The 21,430-nt window shown below is 41.7% G+C and overlaps 1 protein-coding gene across 3 annotated transcripts in view; it reads right to left on the bottom strand.

Annotated features, from left to right (window-relative positions):
- SERPINE2 (serpin family E member 2) overlaps nucleotides 1-21,430 on the bottom strand; it is a 79,616-nt gene that overhangs the window by 6,855 nt on the left and 51,331 nt on the right. For all 3 annotated transcript variants that reach the window (XM_043998741.1, XM_043998739.1, XM_043998740.1), the window contains exons 3-5: nucleotides 17,049-17,276; nucleotides 8,835-9,032; nucleotides 587-785 (exon numbers count right to left, since the gene is read on the bottom strand). In XM_043998741.1, the coding sequence (XP_043854676.1) occupies nucleotides 587-785; nucleotides 8,835-9,032; nucleotides 17,049-17,276 (625 nt within the window). The remainder of the gene's footprint in view (nucleotides 1-586; nucleotides 786-8,834; nucleotides 9,033-17,048; nucleotides 17,277-21,430) is intronic.

Below are 21,430 nucleotides of genomic sequence, written 5' to 3'. Positions count from 1 at the left end.
AGAGAACCTGTACATATGAAAAGGAAGCAAGGGAGGAAAAGCTGGAAGTCGCCCATCTGCTTAAGCTCCTTCCTCCTGTGGGGGAGAGGAAGGGAAAGAGACTCCAGAAGTTCCCCCTTTATTCTCTAATTCAGAGCAGATGGGAAGTGCATGACCTAATGATTATAATGAACTAGGCTCAGGAATACCTAGCCTAACTTCTTGGCAAACGGTTGATACTGCAGGGAAGAAATGTGTTCTCAACACCCAAAATTGGAGTTTGGAATTCACGATCCAAAGCTATAGAACTGGAGATGAGTTCAGGGTTCAAGAGTCTAACCCCTGTCTTTTTGTGAATGGGGAAATGGAGGTCCAAAGGGATGTAAATGACTTGCCCAAAGTCACATAACCAATAAATGGCAGCTCTATGACTAGAATGCAGGTGACATGGCTTTCAGTGCGCTAGATGCCCTTTCTACCAGACCATGCCTACTCTAGTGGTAAGCCTATTTCGGAGTTCCACCTGGCATCCAAATGTAATCCAACAAATGTCTATTGAGTACTTTGATCCAATAAGGGTCTATCTTCAGTACAAAGTGCTACTTACTTGGGCAGAATCAGCTGCACCCTCTTGGGTACCATGTTAGTCATCCAGCTCTGTATTGTCTTGGTGCTGATGTGAGGGATGATGGCAGAGAGTGGGGTGGTGCTCTCTGTAGGAAGGGCAATCAACATGCTGATGCTTTCTCCATGGTAAGGCAGTTCAATGAAATTGTACCATAAATCATTTGGCGTGCTCGCTGACCCTAAACAGGGAAAAAGAAATCAGAGTCAGCTGCGGTACAGCCTCCATGATTTCCTAGAAAATCCACAGACTGTCCTACTCCCGTGTGCAATGGTGCCAACAGAAAGCAACAAAGTGTTCACTAGGACATCCTCCAGGGGGAAGAGAGCAATTCAGGTTGACATTTCCTCTTCAGAGACAATAGCTCCCTAGGAGGAACAGGGCCAAGTACAATTACATCTTCATTCCCCATGCAGCTTTACATTTCTTCAAATTAAAAGGAGGTCTGAATAGTATAACTCTTGGGTTTCACAACCACTACATTTGCCTTGGTGTGGAATTCAGCTGAAATGCAAGGGCAGAGACCTTATCTTTGGAAACACTTTCAATTCTGGGCTTTGCATTAAGTGGGAATCAATGATGAAAAGAGGGAATTCAGTCCTGCCTTGATGTCATGCCATTGGCCATGGGGTGGGAAGAGGAGGATAATAAGGGATGTTTTCCATTTATTTCTGTGGCCATCCTAGTAAATGAGTGCATACACAACACTGTGCCTGATAGATCTGTATGTAACCACTAGAGCTGGCCAATCAGCACCTACAGTGCATGTGCATGTCACTACCTAGTGAGCTGGCCCATCAGTACATGCAGTTTGGATAATGTGCCGTGCTTTGAATTGGGAAGGAGGAGAATACACTGGATCGTCTTTGGGGAACTGTGCAGTGTTTTTAATGACCCTCCCCCTGCCCCGGAGATTCTCCTTGAATTAAAAGTGCATCAATTTAACATCAATATTCTTCTGGTGATGCTGTAGGGTGGTGAGTCATGAAAAGCCACAATCTCCAGCTGCCTTGCAGCTGAAACCTTGCCCATGTGTAGTCTCCCCATTTAGAATGTGAGCGCCTTAAGAACAGGGACTATCTGACTTTTTCTCCTTGTATACCCCGCACTTAGGAAAGTGCTTTGCACATAGTGTTTACTAAATGCTTTTTATGCATTCATTCCCCAAAAGATTAAAGCTGTGGTTCACTCAAAGATTAATGGAGAGATGCATCAGGGTCTATACAGACCTGGACAATTATTTGCTAGGCTGTTCGATCGATGCACCATATGAAATACTGAATAAATCTTCAGTCATTGTTAAATGTGTTCAGTACACCTCTAGGCTTCTTTTTTTTTTTGGGGGGGGAGGTGTTGTTTGTTTGTTTTGCAAGTCAATGAGGATCAAGTGACTCACCCAGGGTCACACAGCTAGTAAGTGTCAAGGGTCTGAGGCTGGATTTGAACTCAGGCCCTCCCTGAATCCAGGGCCGTTGGTTTATCCACTGTGCCACCTAGCTGCCCCTTACCTCCAGCCTTCTTAAGAGCAGAGGTGTCAAACATATAGCCTGGGGCAACACTTCTGAGGGAAATCCAAACCAGATTAAAAATTTAGTTGGTAAATACTTCAAAAAATATATAAAAATCCAATCCAACATTGATAACATGCACATGTGTTTTCCGAATCACTATGTGCCTGTGGGGAGCGTTACATATGGTTCAGTGGCCCCTATTTCTGAGTCTGACAACACTGCTTTAGAGTCTGGAGGCTGCTTAAATCAGAAGACTGGGCCATAAGCTACTCTAGTATCTTGTATAAACTCTTAACCCTCTAGGCAGGGGATAGTTTCTTGGAAGTCAAACCAAAGCCATGAAAAATGGTCTCCAGATCTCTATGAGAACAGGCTCAAAGTCTGTTGGAAGGGTTGGATTCCTTTTCCACTGTCCCTTCCCAATCAGTTATAAAGGTCAAAACTTCCAAAATGTGGACTTTAAAGTGGAGGTTAATAGAAATCACCTTGCTTCCTCAATGATAACTTGCCCCTTCCCTCTAACTCTTGCAAATCAAGGGAGCATCGCTCACATAAAGGGCAGATGGGACATTTCCAGCACAAAAGGGGAAAGCTGTAGAACCTCTTAGAAGGAGGTACCACACCCTAACCATCCTCACCTGGATGCAGACTCTGAGGGCCACAGAAGCCTTCCAGTCTTCAGCCCTCTTGAAGCTACAGAAAATCCTTTATAAATCTTAATCTAATCTCTTCTACCTCCAGGAACTATGCTGCAGCTATAATGACCCACCTGCTGGTCTTCACACTCAGTACTCTAACTTCCCTCTTTGTACTGGCTGTAAGTCCATGCCTGAGATGCTCTTATTCTTCCCCTTCCTCTTGGGATCCCTGGTTGCCTTCAAAACTCATAGCAACCACCAATTTCTCCATGGAGTCTTTTTTTTTTTTTTTTTTTTGCAGGGCAATGGGGGTTAAGTGACTTGCCCAGGGTCACACAGCTGGTAAGTGTCAAGTATCTGAGTCCAGATTTGAACTCAGGTACTCCTGAATCCAGGGCTGGTGCTTTATCCACTGCACCACCTAGCTGCCTCCCCTCCCCAATGGAGTCTTTCTTGACCTCATCCTTCCTGCCCGTACCCCCTCCCAGCTTCAAGTACTTCCTCCCAAGAGTCCTTATGTGTGTATATGCATATATACATATATATATATATATATATATTCTGTACATACTTATATAGGTACATACTGTCTCCTGTCATAATATAAACTCCTTGAGGGCATGTATATTATCTGCAATTATATATATGTTATATATGTGTGTGTCTATATGCAGCTAGGTGGCGCAGTGGATAAAGCACCAGCCCTGGATTCAGGAGGACCTGAGTTCAAATCCAGCCTCAGACACTGGACACTTACTAGCTGTGTGACCCTGGGCAAGTCACTTAACCCTCATGGACCCATAAATAAATAAGGATAGAGACTGCCATCTGCCTTCTTTGCACAGTGCCTGGCACCTAGTATTAGGTGTTTAATAAATGCTTATTGACTGATTTGTGTCCCCCAGTGCTTAGCATAGAGCCGGGCACTTAGTTGTTGTTCTCTGTCTTTTGTTTTTGAAGAGGACCAATGACATTGCTGGTCATGTCTTGACTTGTGCATGAATTGGATTTAAGTGAAGCAGACACGTATAGAGTTGGTCAGCCTCACTCTTCCTGAGTCCAGTGGCAGGACAAAAGTCAAGACGCCTGGAGAGGGCCCTGGATGCAACGGATGACATTGGTTTCTTTGATGCCTGCTCAAGCTCTAAGCGCTCCACAATAGGTGCTGAATAAATCCATATCGCTTGGTGGATAACAGGGTATATTGATTGATGTCAAAGTGAGGTGTGGGTTTTTTTCTTCCTTTCCCTAGAGGTGATGCTGAATAATCCCATAATTACTCTTTTGGAGAGGTCTTCCCAGACAAGCTCAGCCTAACTGTGTGACCATGGCAAATCAAGGCAAACTTAGCCAGCTTCTCAGGGCCCCAGGCAACTCTTAAGCATGGTAAGTTGGGGCGCAAGTCCCGATATGCATCCCTGAAACTGCCTTACATGGATGAAATCCCAGATCCGACTTTAAAAAGCAAACCGTTCACACTGCCTCATAAACTTATAGAGAAGACTGAAGAAGAATACAGCAGTCCAAGAGAAGGGTTCTAGAGAAAATAGTGGCATGAGCAGCCTGAAGGGTTTTGCTCTCTTTAAGGAACACAAACATCCAGAAAAAAAAGGATTGTGGAATCAGGATGCAGACTGAACCATACTGTTTCTACTTTGTTTTTGTTTTTTTGAGGTTTTACCCTTTTGTTCTGATTCTTCTTTCATAGCATGACTAATGTGGAAACATATTTATTGTGATTGTACATATATAAGCTATATCAGATTGCTTTCTGTCTTGGGGAGGAAGGGAGAGGAAGAAAAATTTGGAATTAGAAATCTTATAAAAACAAATGTTGAAAACTACCATTACATGTAACTGGAAAATAATAAAATACTTTTATGATTAAAAAAAATAAAATAAAACAAACCAATGAATTAGAAAGAAATCAGTTTTTTCCTGGAAACCAGAACTCTTGTCTCTCAATCAAGGATTTAGCAAGAGTTTACTATGTTGGGCAGCTAGGTGGCACTATAGTGCAAAGAGCGCCAGGCCTCGAGTCAGGAAGATTCCTTTTCCTTAGTTCAAATCTGTCCTTAGACATTTACTAGCTGTGTGACCCTGGGCAAGTCACTTAACCCTGTTTGCCTCAGTTTCCTCATCTGTAAAGTGAGCTGGAGAGGGAAATGGCAAACCACTCCAGTGTCTTTGCCAAGAAAACCCCAAATGGGGTCTTCAAGAGTCAGACACAGCTGAAAAGACTGAAATGACTGAACAACAAAAAATGTTGCCTGCTACTGCCCTAAGTACAAGAGATATTTAAAAAAAAAAAACGCTAAAAAAAAAGTCCTTGCCCTCAAATATTTAACATTTTAATGGTTGAGAAAATACATATTCACATGGGTGTAAACACAATAAACACAAAGTAGATGGAAGGTAGTAATCTTAGCGGAGAAGGTGCTAGCATCTGGGGAGACTGGAAAAAGTCTCTTGCTGAAGATGGCATCTGAGCCAATTCCTCTCTATCAGGGGCAACGGTGTGTCGGGGTTTTCTGCCCTCTTCCACAGGGGTAGCCTTTAGTTGGCCATAAAGTCTACATTTCAAAACCATAAATGAGTCTGCCCCTATGTGCCCCTAGGATGCTCTGTTACCCAAGGAACATCTTGGACCACAAAATGCAATAGAACTAGTAGCGCTAGTGGAATGCAGGACACCAGTTTCTCTTTAAAGAGGAAATATTTAGACAAGCTTATTAGTGTAACCTTTTGGAACACCGTGTTCCCTCTATCCGCAGCATTTAGACAACAAGGCCACTCAGCTGCCCCAGCACACTCGGCCACTACTCAGGGATACATAATAACTCTCAGGATATGAGTGACTGTCCTTTGGCTGCTAGAACACAAAAGACAGAGGGATTCTCTATTTTTTTCCCCTAGCTTAAGGCATTATATATTCTCAAGAAAATGAGTTGAATTGTCAAAGGCAAAGTAAGGATTATTAGTATTTTTTGGATTCCTTGGAGAGGAATGATGATTCTCTAAGTGTTAATTCTGCCAGAAATTTACATTTTGAGAGTCCCTGTGATTTCACTGGAAATGTGGAAATACTTTAAAATTATTTAGAAGACTGGAGCAATTTTTTTTTTGTTTTGACAAGCCATATTTTGTTTTTTTTGTTTTTTGTTTTTGTTTTTTGCAGGGCAATGAGGGTTAAGTGACTTGCCCAGGGTCACACAGCTAGTAAGTGTCAAGTGTCTGAGGATGGATTTGAACTCAGGTACTCCTGAATCCAGGGCTGGTGTTCTGCCACTGCGCCATCTAGCTGCCCCCAAGCCATATTTTTTAAAAATCAGTAGGATTAAGTCATTAATGGTGGAGAGAGATAGAGATCAGGGATAAAAAGTATGAGGCCTTGCACAAGTCGATCTACTTCTTCTTGGAATTTAGTCATCCATTATTTGTGGTGGTTGGAAAAGATGGTTAATAAAGTCCTTTCCAATGTTTTGCATGACTACACATCTATAAGTTATGTGGAATTGCTTGCCTTTTCAAGAGGTGAAGGCTGGGAGGGAGCAAGGGAGGGAATTTTTAACACAAAGTTTTCAAATGGATGTTAAAATTGTTTTTACCTGTAATTGGGGGAAGATAAGATGGCAAATAAAATGCTAAATAAAAAAAAATAAAGTCCTTGCCAGGTCTAAATGTATGACCCTAAGAATAATACAGTGTCAACAATCAGGGATGTACCATGTATATGTACAAACATAAAAACATCTATGTATGTGATCATATATAAATATTATACATGTGATGTGATTATATAGATGAAGATTATATATTTGTATACATATGATTTATCGATTTCCATTTATAATACCAATCACTGCCCAGACTCTACATATAGCCAATGACAACTGCCTTGCCTATCTCCTATATAATCTTCTATCTCCATGTTCTAAATCACAAATCTGTCAGTGTTCGTTCATATCCACATTAGAAAATAGGTGGATAAGGTGGATAATGGGGTGCATTTGAGGAGAAGACAAACTAAAAGCCTATCTCTAGGGTGGGGGAGAAAACATTACTTTTTTCAGAGACTAAATTATATTCTTTCACTACTTTTAAAAAGACACGAATAATTCATTCCATGATTTTATGGAAATTTTCTAGAAACCTAATCTTGAATGCCACTTCACTTCTAAACAGTGACCAAAAGAAATCACACCTGCAGCAGCTGAAAGTTATTGTTTCCATAACACAATGAATCAGGAACAGAAGGGCGTATAGGCAGCTTCTTGGCAGAACACAGAAGTTCTTTCCCCACCACTAAGATATGTTCCAGCTCTAGAATTCTATGTACTTTGCTCCAGATTGTTGTGTATTAAAGAATACTCAATATCTTTCCTAATTAGAAGATTTTGGAGATGCTGTCAAAAAGGAGGCAATCTCACATGATAGCCTGCAAAGAAAAACGATGGGAAGACAGACATTTCTCCTTGAAGGAATTGTAATTTAGATGAGTTGAATGAAAAATAAGATTTTGGCATTTTTTTCAACCTCTAATGGTTAACTTAGAGTTCTGTTTTAGCAACGTTAACCACAATTTAATTGTAATTGAGCAGGACATAATTTGTCAAATTTCTAGTACACAGCCATAAATATAACACCCACACTTCCTCCCCCAGACAACATGGCAAAGATTACCTAAAAGAACTTTGAAAATAGCAACTTGACTCTATGCCTGGTACCAGAAAGCACCTATGGCAGACCTGTGTTAAAGGCTGGTGAGGACATAAGTTGTATTATCCTGGTAAGATCACTATAGGCAATGCAAAAAACTAAGGGTGATAACAAGTAGTTACACTGGGCTAATGCTGTTCAGTTTTGGAGAAAAATACAAAGATAACCATCCCTCTATTCACTTTCTTTCTTTTTTTTTTTTTCCCTTTTTTTTGCCAGGCAATTGGGGTTAAGTGACTTGCCCAGAGTCACACAGCTAGTAAGTGTTAAGTGTCTGAAGCTGGATTTGAATTCAGGTCCTCTTGAATCCAGGGTCAGTGCTCTATCCACTGTGCCACCTAGCTGCCCCCTCCATTCACTTTCAAACAGCCTATTAGAAAACTTTATATAAAGCCAATTTTGTTGTTATATAAAGCCATACTTTTGTTGTTGTTCAGTCATTTCAGTCATGTCCAACTCTTTGTAACCCCATTTGGGGTTTTCTTGGCAAAGATACTGGAGTGGTTTGTCATTTCCTTCTCCAGCTCATTTTATAGATGATGAAACTGAGGCAAACAGGGTGAAGTGACTTGCCCAGGATCACACAGCTAATAAGTGTCTGAGGCCAGATTTGAACTGAGGTGTTCCCGACTCCAGGCCTGGCGATCTATCCATTGTTCCACCTAGCCGTTTTAAGGATACAATGAATTATATCACACTTCTTTAAAATACCCATGGATCTATAATTTTATGATCATGGGAAATCCTCCAAAGGATAGAGATTGTAACTTCTCTGGAATTGCCTTTATAAACCCATGTAGCTAAGGAACTTCACCATCTACATGCCAGACTTCTGGCAATGAGAATCCCTAAATTAAGCCAGGGCCAGTCCTCAGATTACTGAAACATAGCCTGCCACATGGTCTACACTCTTGGGTTATGGAAGTGATCGTCCGGGCTTTCAAGGAATACAGGTTCTCCCAGGTCTTACCAATTTCTAAAAGTTTTAAATGAATGCCTGGCAATAGACTATGACATTTTTTGTTTGTTTGTTTTGGGGGGGGTTAAGTGACTTGCCCAGGATCACACAGGTAGTAAGTGTCAAGTATCTGAGGCTGGATTTGAACTCAAGTCCTTCTGAATCCAGGGCTGGTGCTCTATCCACTGCACCACCTAGCTGCCTCCCATGACATTATTTTTAAGGAAAGAAAGCCTTCTCACCACTAAGTTTTTTATTTTTACTTTAAAAATTAATTTTTAAAAAAGGAAAAATTATTTTTCATATGTACTAGACCTTGGATTACCCTATCCTTGCCCCAAACAATGGATTTTACAAAAGTCTGTCCTTGTTTTTGGATTCTGGGCACTTGAGTGTGAGCTTACCACATCGGAACACCGCCAGCTGAGCCAACATTGGTACTTGGTAAGACTTCCCATCACCTGCCACAAATGTGCGTTTCTTTGTGTTTTCAGGTTGAAATCGTGATTTCCACAAACCCTTGAAATATATTGCATTGACAAGCACCAGTTTGGTAAGCATGCCATCAATAAGATCTGGGGAGATGAGGTTGTCAATCATCCCTGTAAAATCAAAAGGAAAAAGCAGTAAGAGAACCAAGTCAAAGGGGTCTGCTGATGAGAAGGCAGAAGGGATTTAGCGATTATAGAGATCACAGGGGCAGGACTGGAAGTTCAAAAGATCATTGATTTAAGGTTGAAAGGACCTCAGAGGCCACTGAGTCCATGTCCCCCCACCACCCTCCCCCCCACTTTCTGAAGTTGTAGAACTGGAGGTAAAGAGTGGTTTGCCAAGCAAGGTTCATGCAAACCAAATATCTGAGGCAGGATTTGAACCCTGGACCTCTTGACTCTAAGCTCAGGGTTCTAGGCATCACAGAATTCTGTCACTCATTCATCTATTCCAATCTTTTTGTTTGTTTGTTTGTTTTTGGGGGGGCAGGGCAATGAGGGTTAAGTGACTTGCCCAAGGTCACACAGCTAGTAAGTGTCAAGTGTCTGAGATTGGATTTGAACTCAGGTCCTCCTGAATCCAGGGTGGATGCTTGATCCCTTGTGCCACCTAGCTGACCCCATAGACCAATGTTTTTAAAATATTTTTTTTGTGATGTGGATCCTCCCTTTAAAAAAAAAAAGTATTTTATTTGCAGTTCTGAATTCCTTCTCTTATACTGCCCCCTTCCCAACCCAGTGAACAAACAAGAAAAACCAAACCCGTTACAAATATGTATAGTCAAGCAAAACAAATTCCCACACCAGCCATGCCCCAAAATAAAATTTAAATAATTAGCTATTGATATTGACATCTATATCTACATATACACACATATCTATCTAGATATCGATCTAAATGCTTCATTTTGCATGCTGAGTCCACCTCTTTATTTGGAGGTAGAGAGCATTCTTCATCAGGAGTCTTCTGAAACCGTGTGCTTGGTTCTATTGTGGAAATCAGAGTCATTTGTCCTTACACTATTGTTGTTGTTATATAAATTGTTCTCCTAGTTCTGCTTACTTCAAGCCTGCCCAAATTCTTTAGAAACCATCGCCTTGCTCATTTCTTAGAGCATAATAACAATCTGTAACACACATATACCATGGACATCTTTAGCAGTCCAGTCAAACCTATGGACCCCTTCTCAGAATGTCTTCACTGGAGGAAGTGTGAAATTTCAGTTAGAGGTTAGTGAAAATGAAGATATAACTTTTTTTCTCATCTGAGTTCACAGACCCCCCCCCCCCCACTTCCTGAAATCTATACCTATAACTCTTAGAGTCTATGGCCTCCAAGTTAAGAATTTTGATCTATTATGACTCTTTCATTTGACAGGCAAGAAAACAAAGAAAAAAGCAGCCTGCTCAAGAGCTGGGGGGTGGGGGGAGGGGGAACACAGCTAGGTGGCGCAGAGGATAAAGCACTGGATTCAAGAAGACCTGAGTTCAAATCCAGCCTCAGACACTTGACATTTACTAGCTGTGTGACCCTGGGGAAGTCACTTAACCCTCATTGCCCCTCAAAAACAAACAAACAAACAAGAATTTTGATCTATTCTGACTCATTTGACAGGCAAGGAAACAGGCAAAGAAAAAAGCAACCTGCTCAAGATGAAAGAGCTGGGGGGGGGGGCGCAGCTAAGGTGGCACAGTGGTTAAAGCACCGGCCCTGGATTCAGGAGGACCTGAGTTCAAATCCGACCTCAGACACTTGACACTTACTAGCTGTGTGACCTTGGGCAAGTCACTTAACCCTCACTGCCCTGCAAAAAAAAAAAAAAAAGATGAAAGAGCTGGGTTTAGAACCCAGGGTTCCTGGGTCCCAGTCTTCCTAGCTCAAGTTGTTGAAAATGGACTACACCACTTTTCGAGTCACAAAAGGCATCAACCTAGTCTCTGTGCACAGGAGACCTGCTTCTATGAAAATACGTGAACTCCGGTCAAAAAGCAATTTTTGCAAATTCCTTTCACTTTTTCTCTAAAGAAACTCTGTTTTTTGCCTAAAAACTAAGAAGCAAAGATGCTATTGTAGTAGCATTCTGACATTTACTCAACAGAAGTGATACCGACTGCCCTGGAGAGACATACAGCTGAGAGATCAGGGTCCTTGAAATATTAAGTTTAATTTTAAAATACTTGAAGCTTTTCCTATCCCTGCAGGGTTTATCAACTATTTTTAGTGATATCTCCATAAGTTACTAAAACTTCTCCGACTGTGCACAAGGTCTCCTACCCTGTGAGATGATTTCCTTTCTGTCTTGTCTTTACAAAAGATGGCACTTTCAACCCAACTTTAAACAGTGCTTTGAAGGAGAAAACCCAAGCCGTTCATACATAGCTTCCTAAGGTATTCTAGAGTTGGAGATAGAGGACCTGGGTTCGAATTTCAGCTCTTCCATCTCTTAACTTCTTAGGCTTTAGTTTCTTTATCTGTCAAATGAGAGGGTCAGGAGAGGAGACGTCTTGAGTTCCTTCTTAGAAACCAAGGTTTCTGTGACCCTAGCTGCCTAATGTACAACTGTGTACTCCACAGTTAGCGCCTGAAACCGAAGGGCTACCCCCAGGCACGAGAAATAAAAAAAGGAAGAGAGCAGAGGTCAAAAGGAAGCTGTTCCCAAGATGCTCTCCATTGGTGCTCACGTTCTGGCTGCCTATCCTTGCTCTAATTTCTAATAGTGCTGGAGTTTTTCTTCAAGTAGTGCAAACACAAGAATGCAGGCAGTTCTGCCACATACATGCTTACAAGTAAATATGCTTTCATTCTTTGTGTGTGTGTGTATATATATATATATATATATATATATATATTTATCTCCAGTGCCTAGCATACAGCAGACACTTAATAAATGCTTGCAAATACATACATCCTTTGGATGTACAAAGGCCCCAAGTTCTGGTCATTACAGGGACTTTTCTGATTTTTTCCTTGCCAGTAAGTCAATAAGCATTTATTAAGTGCCTGCTACATGCTATGTGTCAGGCAAATTTGCTAAGCATTGAGGATATAAATATGAAAGAAGTAGTCCCTGCCCTCAAGGGGTTTATAATCTAATGGAAAAGATAGCAAGCAAACAAATATGCACCTACAAAAAATCAGAGATAATAGAAGGGTCTAGAATGACTATTTACCTTTCTTCTGCCTGCCCATCCCCCCTTTTCCCATGCTAGGAGTATACCACACTGTACAACAGTACAAGGCCTCAGGACGCACACAGGTACCACCTTCTATGTTGGTTCCTGTCTGTTTATTATGATAACAGGTCAAAGGGGTTCACTCCTTTCACCTTAATCTCAGGCTCACTACTTCCGTCATGGTCTTTTTATTCCTCTGGGGGAGAGAAGCAGCACCTTGATAATTGTAAGAATGGAAGCCACTCCGTTCTGGGGTCAGGATGCCCCCACACCCATCACCTCCTGTAGCATGTTTTGGTGATTAGGTAATGGGCAGAGCCAGCAAGCTTCTGGCTCAGTTGCTTGGGCCAAGGCTCTGGGCCAGGCCCTTCAGGAAGAAGGTACTCTGTATTGCAGGGGGAAAAAAAAACCATTTAAAATATATTTTATATATAATGGAAAAAAGTGACTCTGTTTTCTACCATTTCTTATTCAGTTTTTGCAAGCTGGTGAGAGACTCTAACCACTATTTTTATGAATAATTCTAGGGGAAAATGAAGTTCAGTTCAAAATTTCTGTGTTCCTCAACTGAGGATTGACTGTACAGTCCAAATTTTAAAAAAATTATCATTTCAGAGTCTCAAGGGGGAAAGAAAGCCTAGCTGGAATGGCCCTGGATTCTATTAGAAGCAGAATGCTACGGACCTAAGAAAGAAGCACTGGTGGCAGAATTCTAGTGTTCAATGTCATAAGGTTGAGAGAAAATAACAACAACCCAAAGGAAGGGCTTGAGACTTTAGCAATATAAAAATTATTTATCCACTGCCTATGCTGTGGAGAGGCAGATGGGGCCAACGGATACTGTGTAAGACTTAAGATTTCAAATCTTACCCTGGATCCTTCCCAACTGTGTGATGATGACAAGTTGTTTAACCTGGCTGAGCCTCAGTTTCCTCATCTGTAAAACGGTGATAATAATAACACCTGTAATACTTACCTCAAAGGGTGTGTGTGTAAAGAGGTTGGCAGACTTTAAAGTGCTCCATAAATGGAAGCTATCATGACTGATACTATTTTACAAAAGAGGAACCTCATGTTTACATATATAACAAGTGACTTGCCTTGGGTCAGAAAGCAAGTCTTTTTTTTTTTGGGGGGGTAAGGCAATTGGGGTTAAGTGACTTGCCCAGGGTCACACAGTTCATAAGTGTCAAGTGTCTGAGCCCAAATTTGAACTCAGGTCCTCCTGAATTCAGAGCCAGTGCTCTATCCACTGCGCCACCTAGCTGCCCCTGAGGCCATATTTGAACTCAGGTCCATTCTGACTCCAGGGACAGTAAGCTATCCGCTGTACCACCAACTGCCTCTCCTGTCTTCAATGTCACTCAAGGTCAAAGAGTTAATAGAATAGCTGCCTGGGACTAGAAGCCTTTATAACATATTGTTACCCAACTTTTACTTGGCTTCTTTTTTCTCTACAGAAGAAGAATGACCCTTGGAAGGGGATACAGAGAAGACATGTTTAACAGGCAAGCAGAATCTCAGGTAAGCAAGTAGATAATAAATGTTGATATTTATATAGTGATTTCAAGTTTACAAAGTGCTTTATAGGGGCAGCTAGGTGGCGCAGTAGATAAAGCACCAGGCCTGGATTCAGGAGAACCTGAGTTCAAATCCAGCCTCAGACACTTGACACTTACTAGCTGTGTGACCCTGGGCAAGTCATTTAACCCCCACTGCCCTGCTTAAAAAAACAAAGTGCAGGGGGCGGCTAGGTGGCGCAGTGGATAAAGCACCGGCCCTGGATTCAGGAGTACCCGAGTTCAAATCTGGCCTCAGACACTTGACACTTACTGGCTGTGTGACCCTGGGCAAGTCGCTTAACCCCCATTGCCCTGCAAAAAAAAAACAACAACAACAACAACAACAAAAAAAACCCAAAGTGCTTTATATACATGACCTCATATAAGCCCTTCTTTCTATTCATTCATTCATTTGTTTATTTATTCATTCATTTATCTATCTATCTACTTATTTATTTTTTGCCCTTCTTTTGTAGATATAGAAACTGAGTAAAGTTGAGTGATGTATCCACGATCATATGGTTGGTAAGGGATAGGTAGGATTTGAATCTAGGACTTTTTGATCCTACTCCTGGCCTCCCCTAGGCTCTAAGAGGTAAGCCTTTTGCCTTATCTTGCTGGGAAACAGGCTTCAATGCCCCATCCTACAATCTCCCTCCTTTGTATGGCCACAGGAGGATAGTTCTTTCTCCTCCTTGCCTTGATTTTCCTGTGTTGTGTTCCCCTATCAGAGTGTATGCTCTCTCTCAATCTATATGTGTACAGAACCAAGATTCTATCCATGGTCTTGCATGTTCCTTCTCATACGTTGGTGAGGAGTTGATTGTTGTTTGTCTTTTGTTTTCAAAGGGGACCAGTGACACCATGGACACCAAGACACCATGTCATGACTTGTTCAGGAATTCGATCTAAATGAGGCAGAGCTGCACAAAGTAATTAGCCTCACTCTCTCTTCCTGAGTCATCAAAGCCCAGCTGCAGGACAAAAGTCAAGAGGACTGCAATGGATGACTTTGGTGTCTCCAATATCTGACCAAGCTCGAAGTGCACCACAGTGCCTGTTTCATCTGCCTTCAGGGCCATTGAAATGATTTCTTTTTAACCTCCCATTCCATGGGAGGAAGTCTTCACATGCTTGGTGGAGACACTCGCCACCCCCACCCCAACTTAATGATGGGTTGTTGGCCCATCAGTTACCAGATAAGTAAGAGAATATTTAACTGATAGACTTAAACTTGTTGAGTTCAAGTAATCTAATGTAAATAAAACTGCATCCTAGGGCACTGAAAGAACTTGTACATCTGACTGCTGAGCCTTCAACCTAAATCTATGATCTTTTGATTCCACTGATTTTGGGGGGGAAAGTGGGGGAGAAATCATAAAGGAAAGGAAAAGTATCATAGAACTGGAGACTGGAAAAATGACACACTAATTTTCAAAAAGGGGAGAGCTTCTTCAAACTTTAGGCAAGTGAGTTTGCCATTCACAGCAAAGCGGTTAACAGTGAGAAAGGGAAGCTGTAATAAGTATGAACTGGGTTCACCAAAAACAAGTCATGACATTCTCATTATATTTACTTTGTTTTCTTTTCAAGAAAGTTTACTAAAAGGCTGGCCTTCCCCATGCCTACTACAGACACAGTATACCTGTACTTCAGTGAGGCATTTCAAAATCTCTCATAATACCACTGTGGACAAGAAGGGGTCAGATGATAGTACAGGTTAGGTAAACCTGGGCCTCGTTGCATATCCGGAGGTGATTCAGAGATTACTGTCAACCTATGATGAGGTCCATAGTAGAATGCTATTGGGTTCTGTCCTTTGCTATTTATTCATTTCTGAATCCAGTTCACCAACAAAAAATGCTTATCAATTTTGCAGACAGATTCCTTGAAGTCCCAACTAAAATCCCAACCTCTACAAGAAGCCTTTCCAAACTCTCTCTCTCTCTCACTCTTTTTTTTTTTTTTTTGGTGAGGCAATTGGGGTTAAGTGACTTGCCCAAGATCAACACAGCTAGTAAGTGTCAAGTGTCTGAGGCTGGATTTGAACTCAGGTCCTCCTGCCTCCAGGGCCGGTGCTCTATCCACTGCACCAACTAGCTGCCCCTCCAAACTCTCTTAATTCCAGTGCTATCTCTCTCTTCATTATTTCCCACTTATCTTATAAATAGCCTGACCTGTCTATATTTGTTTGCATGTGGTATCCTCTATTAGATTGTAAACTCTTTGAGGGTAAGGACTATTTTTTGACTCTTTTCGTATCTCCACTGCTTAGCATGGTTGCTGGCACACAGTTGGTGCTTAATAAATGTTGACTGAATTGAATTGAATTGAATAACTGAATGAACTGAATTGAATAACTGCATTTGGCAGGGATGGCTAATCAGTTACATAGCAAAATGGAGATCCAAAATCATAAGAAAGGTATGAATGATGACGTGACTCTAATAAGCCAAAACTTAATACTTCAGTTAAAAAAAAAATCAGTTGTAGGAGTGGCTAGGTGGCGCTGCAGTGGATAAAGCACCAGCCCTGGATTTGGGAGGACCTGAGTTCAAATCCAGATTCAGACACTTGACACTTACTAGCTATGTGACTCTGGGTAAGTCACTTAACCCTCATTGCCCTGACCCCCAAAAAATCAATTGCACAAGTATAGTGCAAAGGAGAAATGATGAGACAACTGTTTCTTTGAATAAACCCAGGCACCTTAGTAGAGTGAAAGCTCACAAGTCAAAAGGATGTTAACTAAAGCCAATTTAGTTTTAGGTTGCATGAATAGAAACAGTGTTTCGAATGAGGGAAGTTATAGACACCCTGTAGACCACATGAGGAATAATACTATGTTCATCAGTTCTGGGTATTTAGGAAGAGCACTGAAAATTAGGACATGCTCAGTAGAGGCTGAAGGAATTGGAAACCAAGTCACATGAGGATCTGCTGAAGGAATTGAGGGTGTTTAGTAAGAAGAAGAAAAAATTTGGGGCAGCTGTCTGTAAATATAAATGGCTGTTCAAATGACTACAGATGTCAAATGAGCAGGATCTGGATTAATGAGGTTGGTCTCTCCTTACTGAGGGTTAAGTAGGATGGTCCGTTTAGATGTTCAGAATCTATCTTTCAATTTTTTTTTACTTTTTCTTTTTATGACTTACTTGCTCAGTCTTTATTTTTTTGGTGGGGCAATGGGGATTAAGTGACTTGCCCAGGGTCACACAGCTAGTAAGTGTCAAGTGTCTGAGGTCGGATTTGAACTCAGGTCCTCCTGAATCCAGGGCCAGTGCTTTATCCATTGCACCACCTAGCTGCCCCCCAGAATCTATCTTAATGTCTCACCATTCATCCATTCCACATCACCCTAAGTATTTTTCAGGGTGCTGCAAAGACTCACCTCTAGTTTCATTTTTAACCCAGAGATTGATGGAATCAGAGGCAGACGCTTTATCTTCAAAGTTCACATTCCGGACCTCACATTGAAATACATCTTTGTTCCTTGTAACAAAAGGTACTTCCATTTTAAAGCCGTTCTTTGCAAACATAGCATTGGCCACTGTGACAATGTCTTTATTCTTCTTGGAGACGATGGCCTTGTTGATCTTCTTTAAAACTTTACCAAATCCTGTGGGAGAGATGGGAGAATGTAGCAAGTTAATTACAAAGAGAATAAAAAGGAGACTTCTATCGTGTAACTTATGGGGAATGGGGACATTCTAAATCTGGTTTGGACAGCAGGAGGCCCGATTCTGCTTTCTTCTTAGTGGTCTACAAGAGTGAACCCTCTCTTAAAAATGGAAGCCAGATAATATCCCAGGAAGTGTTGGGACTTTAAAATTAGTTGCGAGCAAAGGCAGAGTCACGAAGGCATATACATTTATCAATATAAGAAGCAACTGGCTCTGACATCTATACACTGACATCACCTTCTTAATCAAGAGTTTTCTTCCCATGGAGAGGAAGTTTAACTACAGGCTCAAGGCCAAATGTGCTAATATCCCTGCTCACATTCAACTCATGTTGTATGTGGGAATGCATCACTTTATCCTCAACTCTTTACCTATACAATAAGCAGACGAGAGGAGGATGGGCTCCAAGGTCTCCTATGATTCTCAGATTCTCTGTTTCTATACATTGCGGAAATCAACTTGATTTTTTTTTTTTGTTCCTCTTGTTTTTACACTCTTTGACACTACTTTTTAGTCACGGATTTCCAGTGTGGCTTATGCCCTTGATTAAACTTGAAGTTACTAGTTACAACAGTCCATGCCTGCTTCTATCAGTCTGTGATTCTAAAGATGTACTTGAAGACACAGGACCATAGATTTAGAGCCAGAAGGTACTTCAGAGTATATCCCATTTGTTTTACAAATGGAAAAACCGAGGCTCAGAGTCATGTGGGTGATAAGTAACAGTGGCAGGATTTGAATCCAGGTCCTCTGACCCCAGAGGCCAGTGTTCCTTCCACTGTACAATACTGGCTCAATGGAATTTTATTGCATATTAATATTTGTTCTAGCTGGTTCTCTCTCTCTCTCTCCAGGGCAATGAGGGTTAAGTGACTTGCCCAGGGTCACACAGCTAGTAAGTGTCAAGTGTCTGAGGCTGGATTTGAACTCAGGTCCTCCTGAATCCAGGGCCAGTGCTTTATCCACTGTGCCACCTAGCCGTCCCTAGGTCGTTCACTTTCTACACAACATTCATTCAATTCATGCTTATCACTAACTCATTTGATGTGTGCAGAACACTCGCTGAGGTGATGGAGGAGACGCTTGGTTTAGGTAAGACCCACAGACCTCATGGTCATTCTGGAGATCCCTCTTGTCACTCAAATTGTTAATGTTGGGTCTTCCTGACTTTGAGGTCAGCTCTCTCTACCTGCTATATAGCAGCTGCCTCTCATATGACACTTTAGGGCTTATTCAGCCAAATTTAGAGGGGAAAAGGAGCAATTCCCCTAGTCAAGACTAAGAGGTTAGTGCTGATCTGTATTGGTGAAGAGTTTCCTCTCTAGGACTGTCTTCCATAGATGAAATCACAGACCTAAGAAAAAAGCCATAGAAATATATAAGGATGATGGATGGTGAGCTGAAAAGGCAGTTAAATTTCCTCATTTTGCCTGGGGGCAGCTGGGTAGAGTGGTAAATACAGTGCCAGGCCTGGAATATGGAAGACTCATCTTCCTGAGTTCAAACCTGGCCTCAGACACTTTTCTAGCTGTGTGACCCTGGGCAAGTCACGTAAACGTATATGCCTCAGTTTCCTCAACTGTCAAATGAGCCGGGGAAGGAAACAGCAAACTACTCCAGTATCTTTGCCAAGAAAACTCCCAAACGGGCTCATAAAAAGTCAGACAAGACTGAAATGACTGAACAACCACCACCACCTGAGGCTTAGGGAAGCTAAGGGACTTGCCCAGGTTACTCAGGTAGTAAGTAGCAGAGGCAGGTTTTGACCCCAGATCCTCTAACTCCAGGGCCAGCACTTTTTTTTTTTTTTTTTTTTTTTTTAGTGAGGCAATTGGGGTTAAGTGACTTGCCCAGGGTCACACAGCTAGTAAGTGTTAAATGTCTGAGGCCGGATTCGAACTCAGGTACTCCTGACTCCAGGGCCGGTGCTCTATCCACTGCGCCACCTAGCTGCCCCCAGCACTTTTTCCTAGTACTGCCCTGCTTCCTTATTTTGACTGCTCAACAAAGCAGCTTTATGGCAACCCTTCCCCCACAAAGACAACACAACCATTTTGCCCTAAGGGGCCAGAATGCCGAGGATGCACCTGATCATTGGCTGTCCTTCATTCCAGATTGAATCTTGCACAGTTTAGTCCCAGATTTCAATACTGTTTCTACTTTTAAAAAAACTAGAAATGGGGGCAGCTAGATGGCGCAGTGGATAGAGCACCGGCCCTGGAGTCAGGAGTACCTGAGTTCAAATCCGGCCTCAGACACTTAACACTTACTAGCTGTGTGACCCTGGGCAAGTCACTTAACCCCAACTGCCTCACTAAAAAAAAAAAAACAAAAAAAACCCCCTAGAAATGAAGAAGGGGTCAGAGAGGGTGGATTAGGGGCGGGCATAACTCATCAAAAGGCCAAGATCATCAGCATTTTTGAAAGTGTCACTGGGTAGATTTATATGTGGGTGTTGTTTGTTTGTTTTTAACAAGTGCTATTTTTATAGGGTCTACAAGTGTGGGCTTGCCCTATTAAAGGTACCAGTCTATCATCTTTTGGAGGCAATTCACTTAACTGTGAAATAATAAACCTCACAGCCAGTGTTTTTAGAGAGAATATAATTGTTCTGAAGAAAAAGTCCACAAGAATAAGCCTGGCATGATGCAATGGGGTCCAGAAATACTTCCTTAATCCCACACAGAGAGCTGATGACACAGGCAAGCAAGACCTAGCAGGCCTGGTGAGTTGTGGTGACCCTAAGGTTTTTTTTCTCTTGCCCGGTTCTGGGGTTTAGCTTATGGATTCCCTTTCTAAGTTCTAGATGCCACCCTCTCTGCTTAAAATTGGGCACAACACCCCAGCCCTGCCTCTGGTGAAGTAGACAGCCCTCTGACTAATTAATGATCATAAATGGTATTTGCATAGTGCTTAAAGATTTACAAAGTTCTTTACATTCATCATCTTGTTAAATTCTCCTTTTTTCCTTCTTTATCCTGCTCTATGAAAATAGCCTTTAGCCCTTCTCTTAGGTGGCTTCTGTTTTGGGGGGGCATTCACTCTCAAGCACCATAGGGAGACATATAGGGGCTAAAATAACAAAAGGAAAAGTTACAAATGTATACAAGTCTATCCATGAATTTTGGCTCAGATACTCGAGTCCCCTAGAACTAGACCTTAATTTTTCCTACACTTTCTCCTTCCCTGAACCCCTTCTTCCTGAATTGATCTCATAGCCAGCCCCACCTCACACTTAGAATACCCATTTCTCAGATCAGCTAGCATTGTAGGAGGTGCAGTGAGCTTGAGCCAGAACACCTAGTCCCATCTTTGACCCTTTTGTTGAGAAAATCATATAAATTTCTGAGCCTCATTTCCTCATCTCTAAAATGGGCATACCACTTATGCTGACTGCTTTGTAAAGTCATTGTGAGGGAAAAGAGCCTTTTAAACCATAAAGTCCTCTCAACTAACATTTATATTCCAATGCAATAAGCATTTATTAAGTGCCATCATCAATCATCCTGATATATATCTTGCCATGGGTCTCAGATGACTGGAGGAGAGAGGGAGGCTGATGACTTTGCACAGACCTGCCTCGCTTCAATCCAACTCACTTGCAAGTCAAGACATCACCCCCCTGATGTCATTGGTCCTCTTTGAGAAAGAAGGACAAACAAGTGCCCTCTATGTTGCAGGCACTTGGGGTTACAATGAATAAAAAAGACAGTCCCTGTCTTTAAGGGGTTTGTTGTCTAAAAATCTAACACTCCTCTCTTAGGCTGGGCTCTCCTAAAAGGATTCTGCGTCTTTTTTCTGATATAGACCTTTTTGACTATCTCATGAATCCCCTTCTCAAAATATGCATAAAATAAATGCATAAAATAAAAACATGGGATTAAAAAAGAGATCAACTATACTGAAATTCAATGATCAAAATATATTTTTCAAAAAGTTAATGGACCTTAAGAGCCTCTGTAAGAATAATCTCCTCTCGAGGGAGGCAGATTACAAACTACTCTCCTTGTTACAAAGGATCACAAATTTAGAGCCCGAAGGGACCCTAAAGATCATTTATTCCAGCCTTTCATTTAACTATTGAAGATAC

This window comes from Dromiciops gliroides, chromosome 3, assembly GCF_019393635.1.
Source record: "Dromiciops gliroides isolate mDroGli1 chromosome 3, mDroGli1.pri, whole genome shotgun sequence".
NCBI classification, from domain to species: Eukaryota; Metazoa; Chordata; class Mammalia; order Microbiotheria; family Microbiotheriidae; genus Dromiciops; species Dromiciops gliroides.
This window is presented reverse-complemented; position numbering and strand designations above follow the sequence as displayed.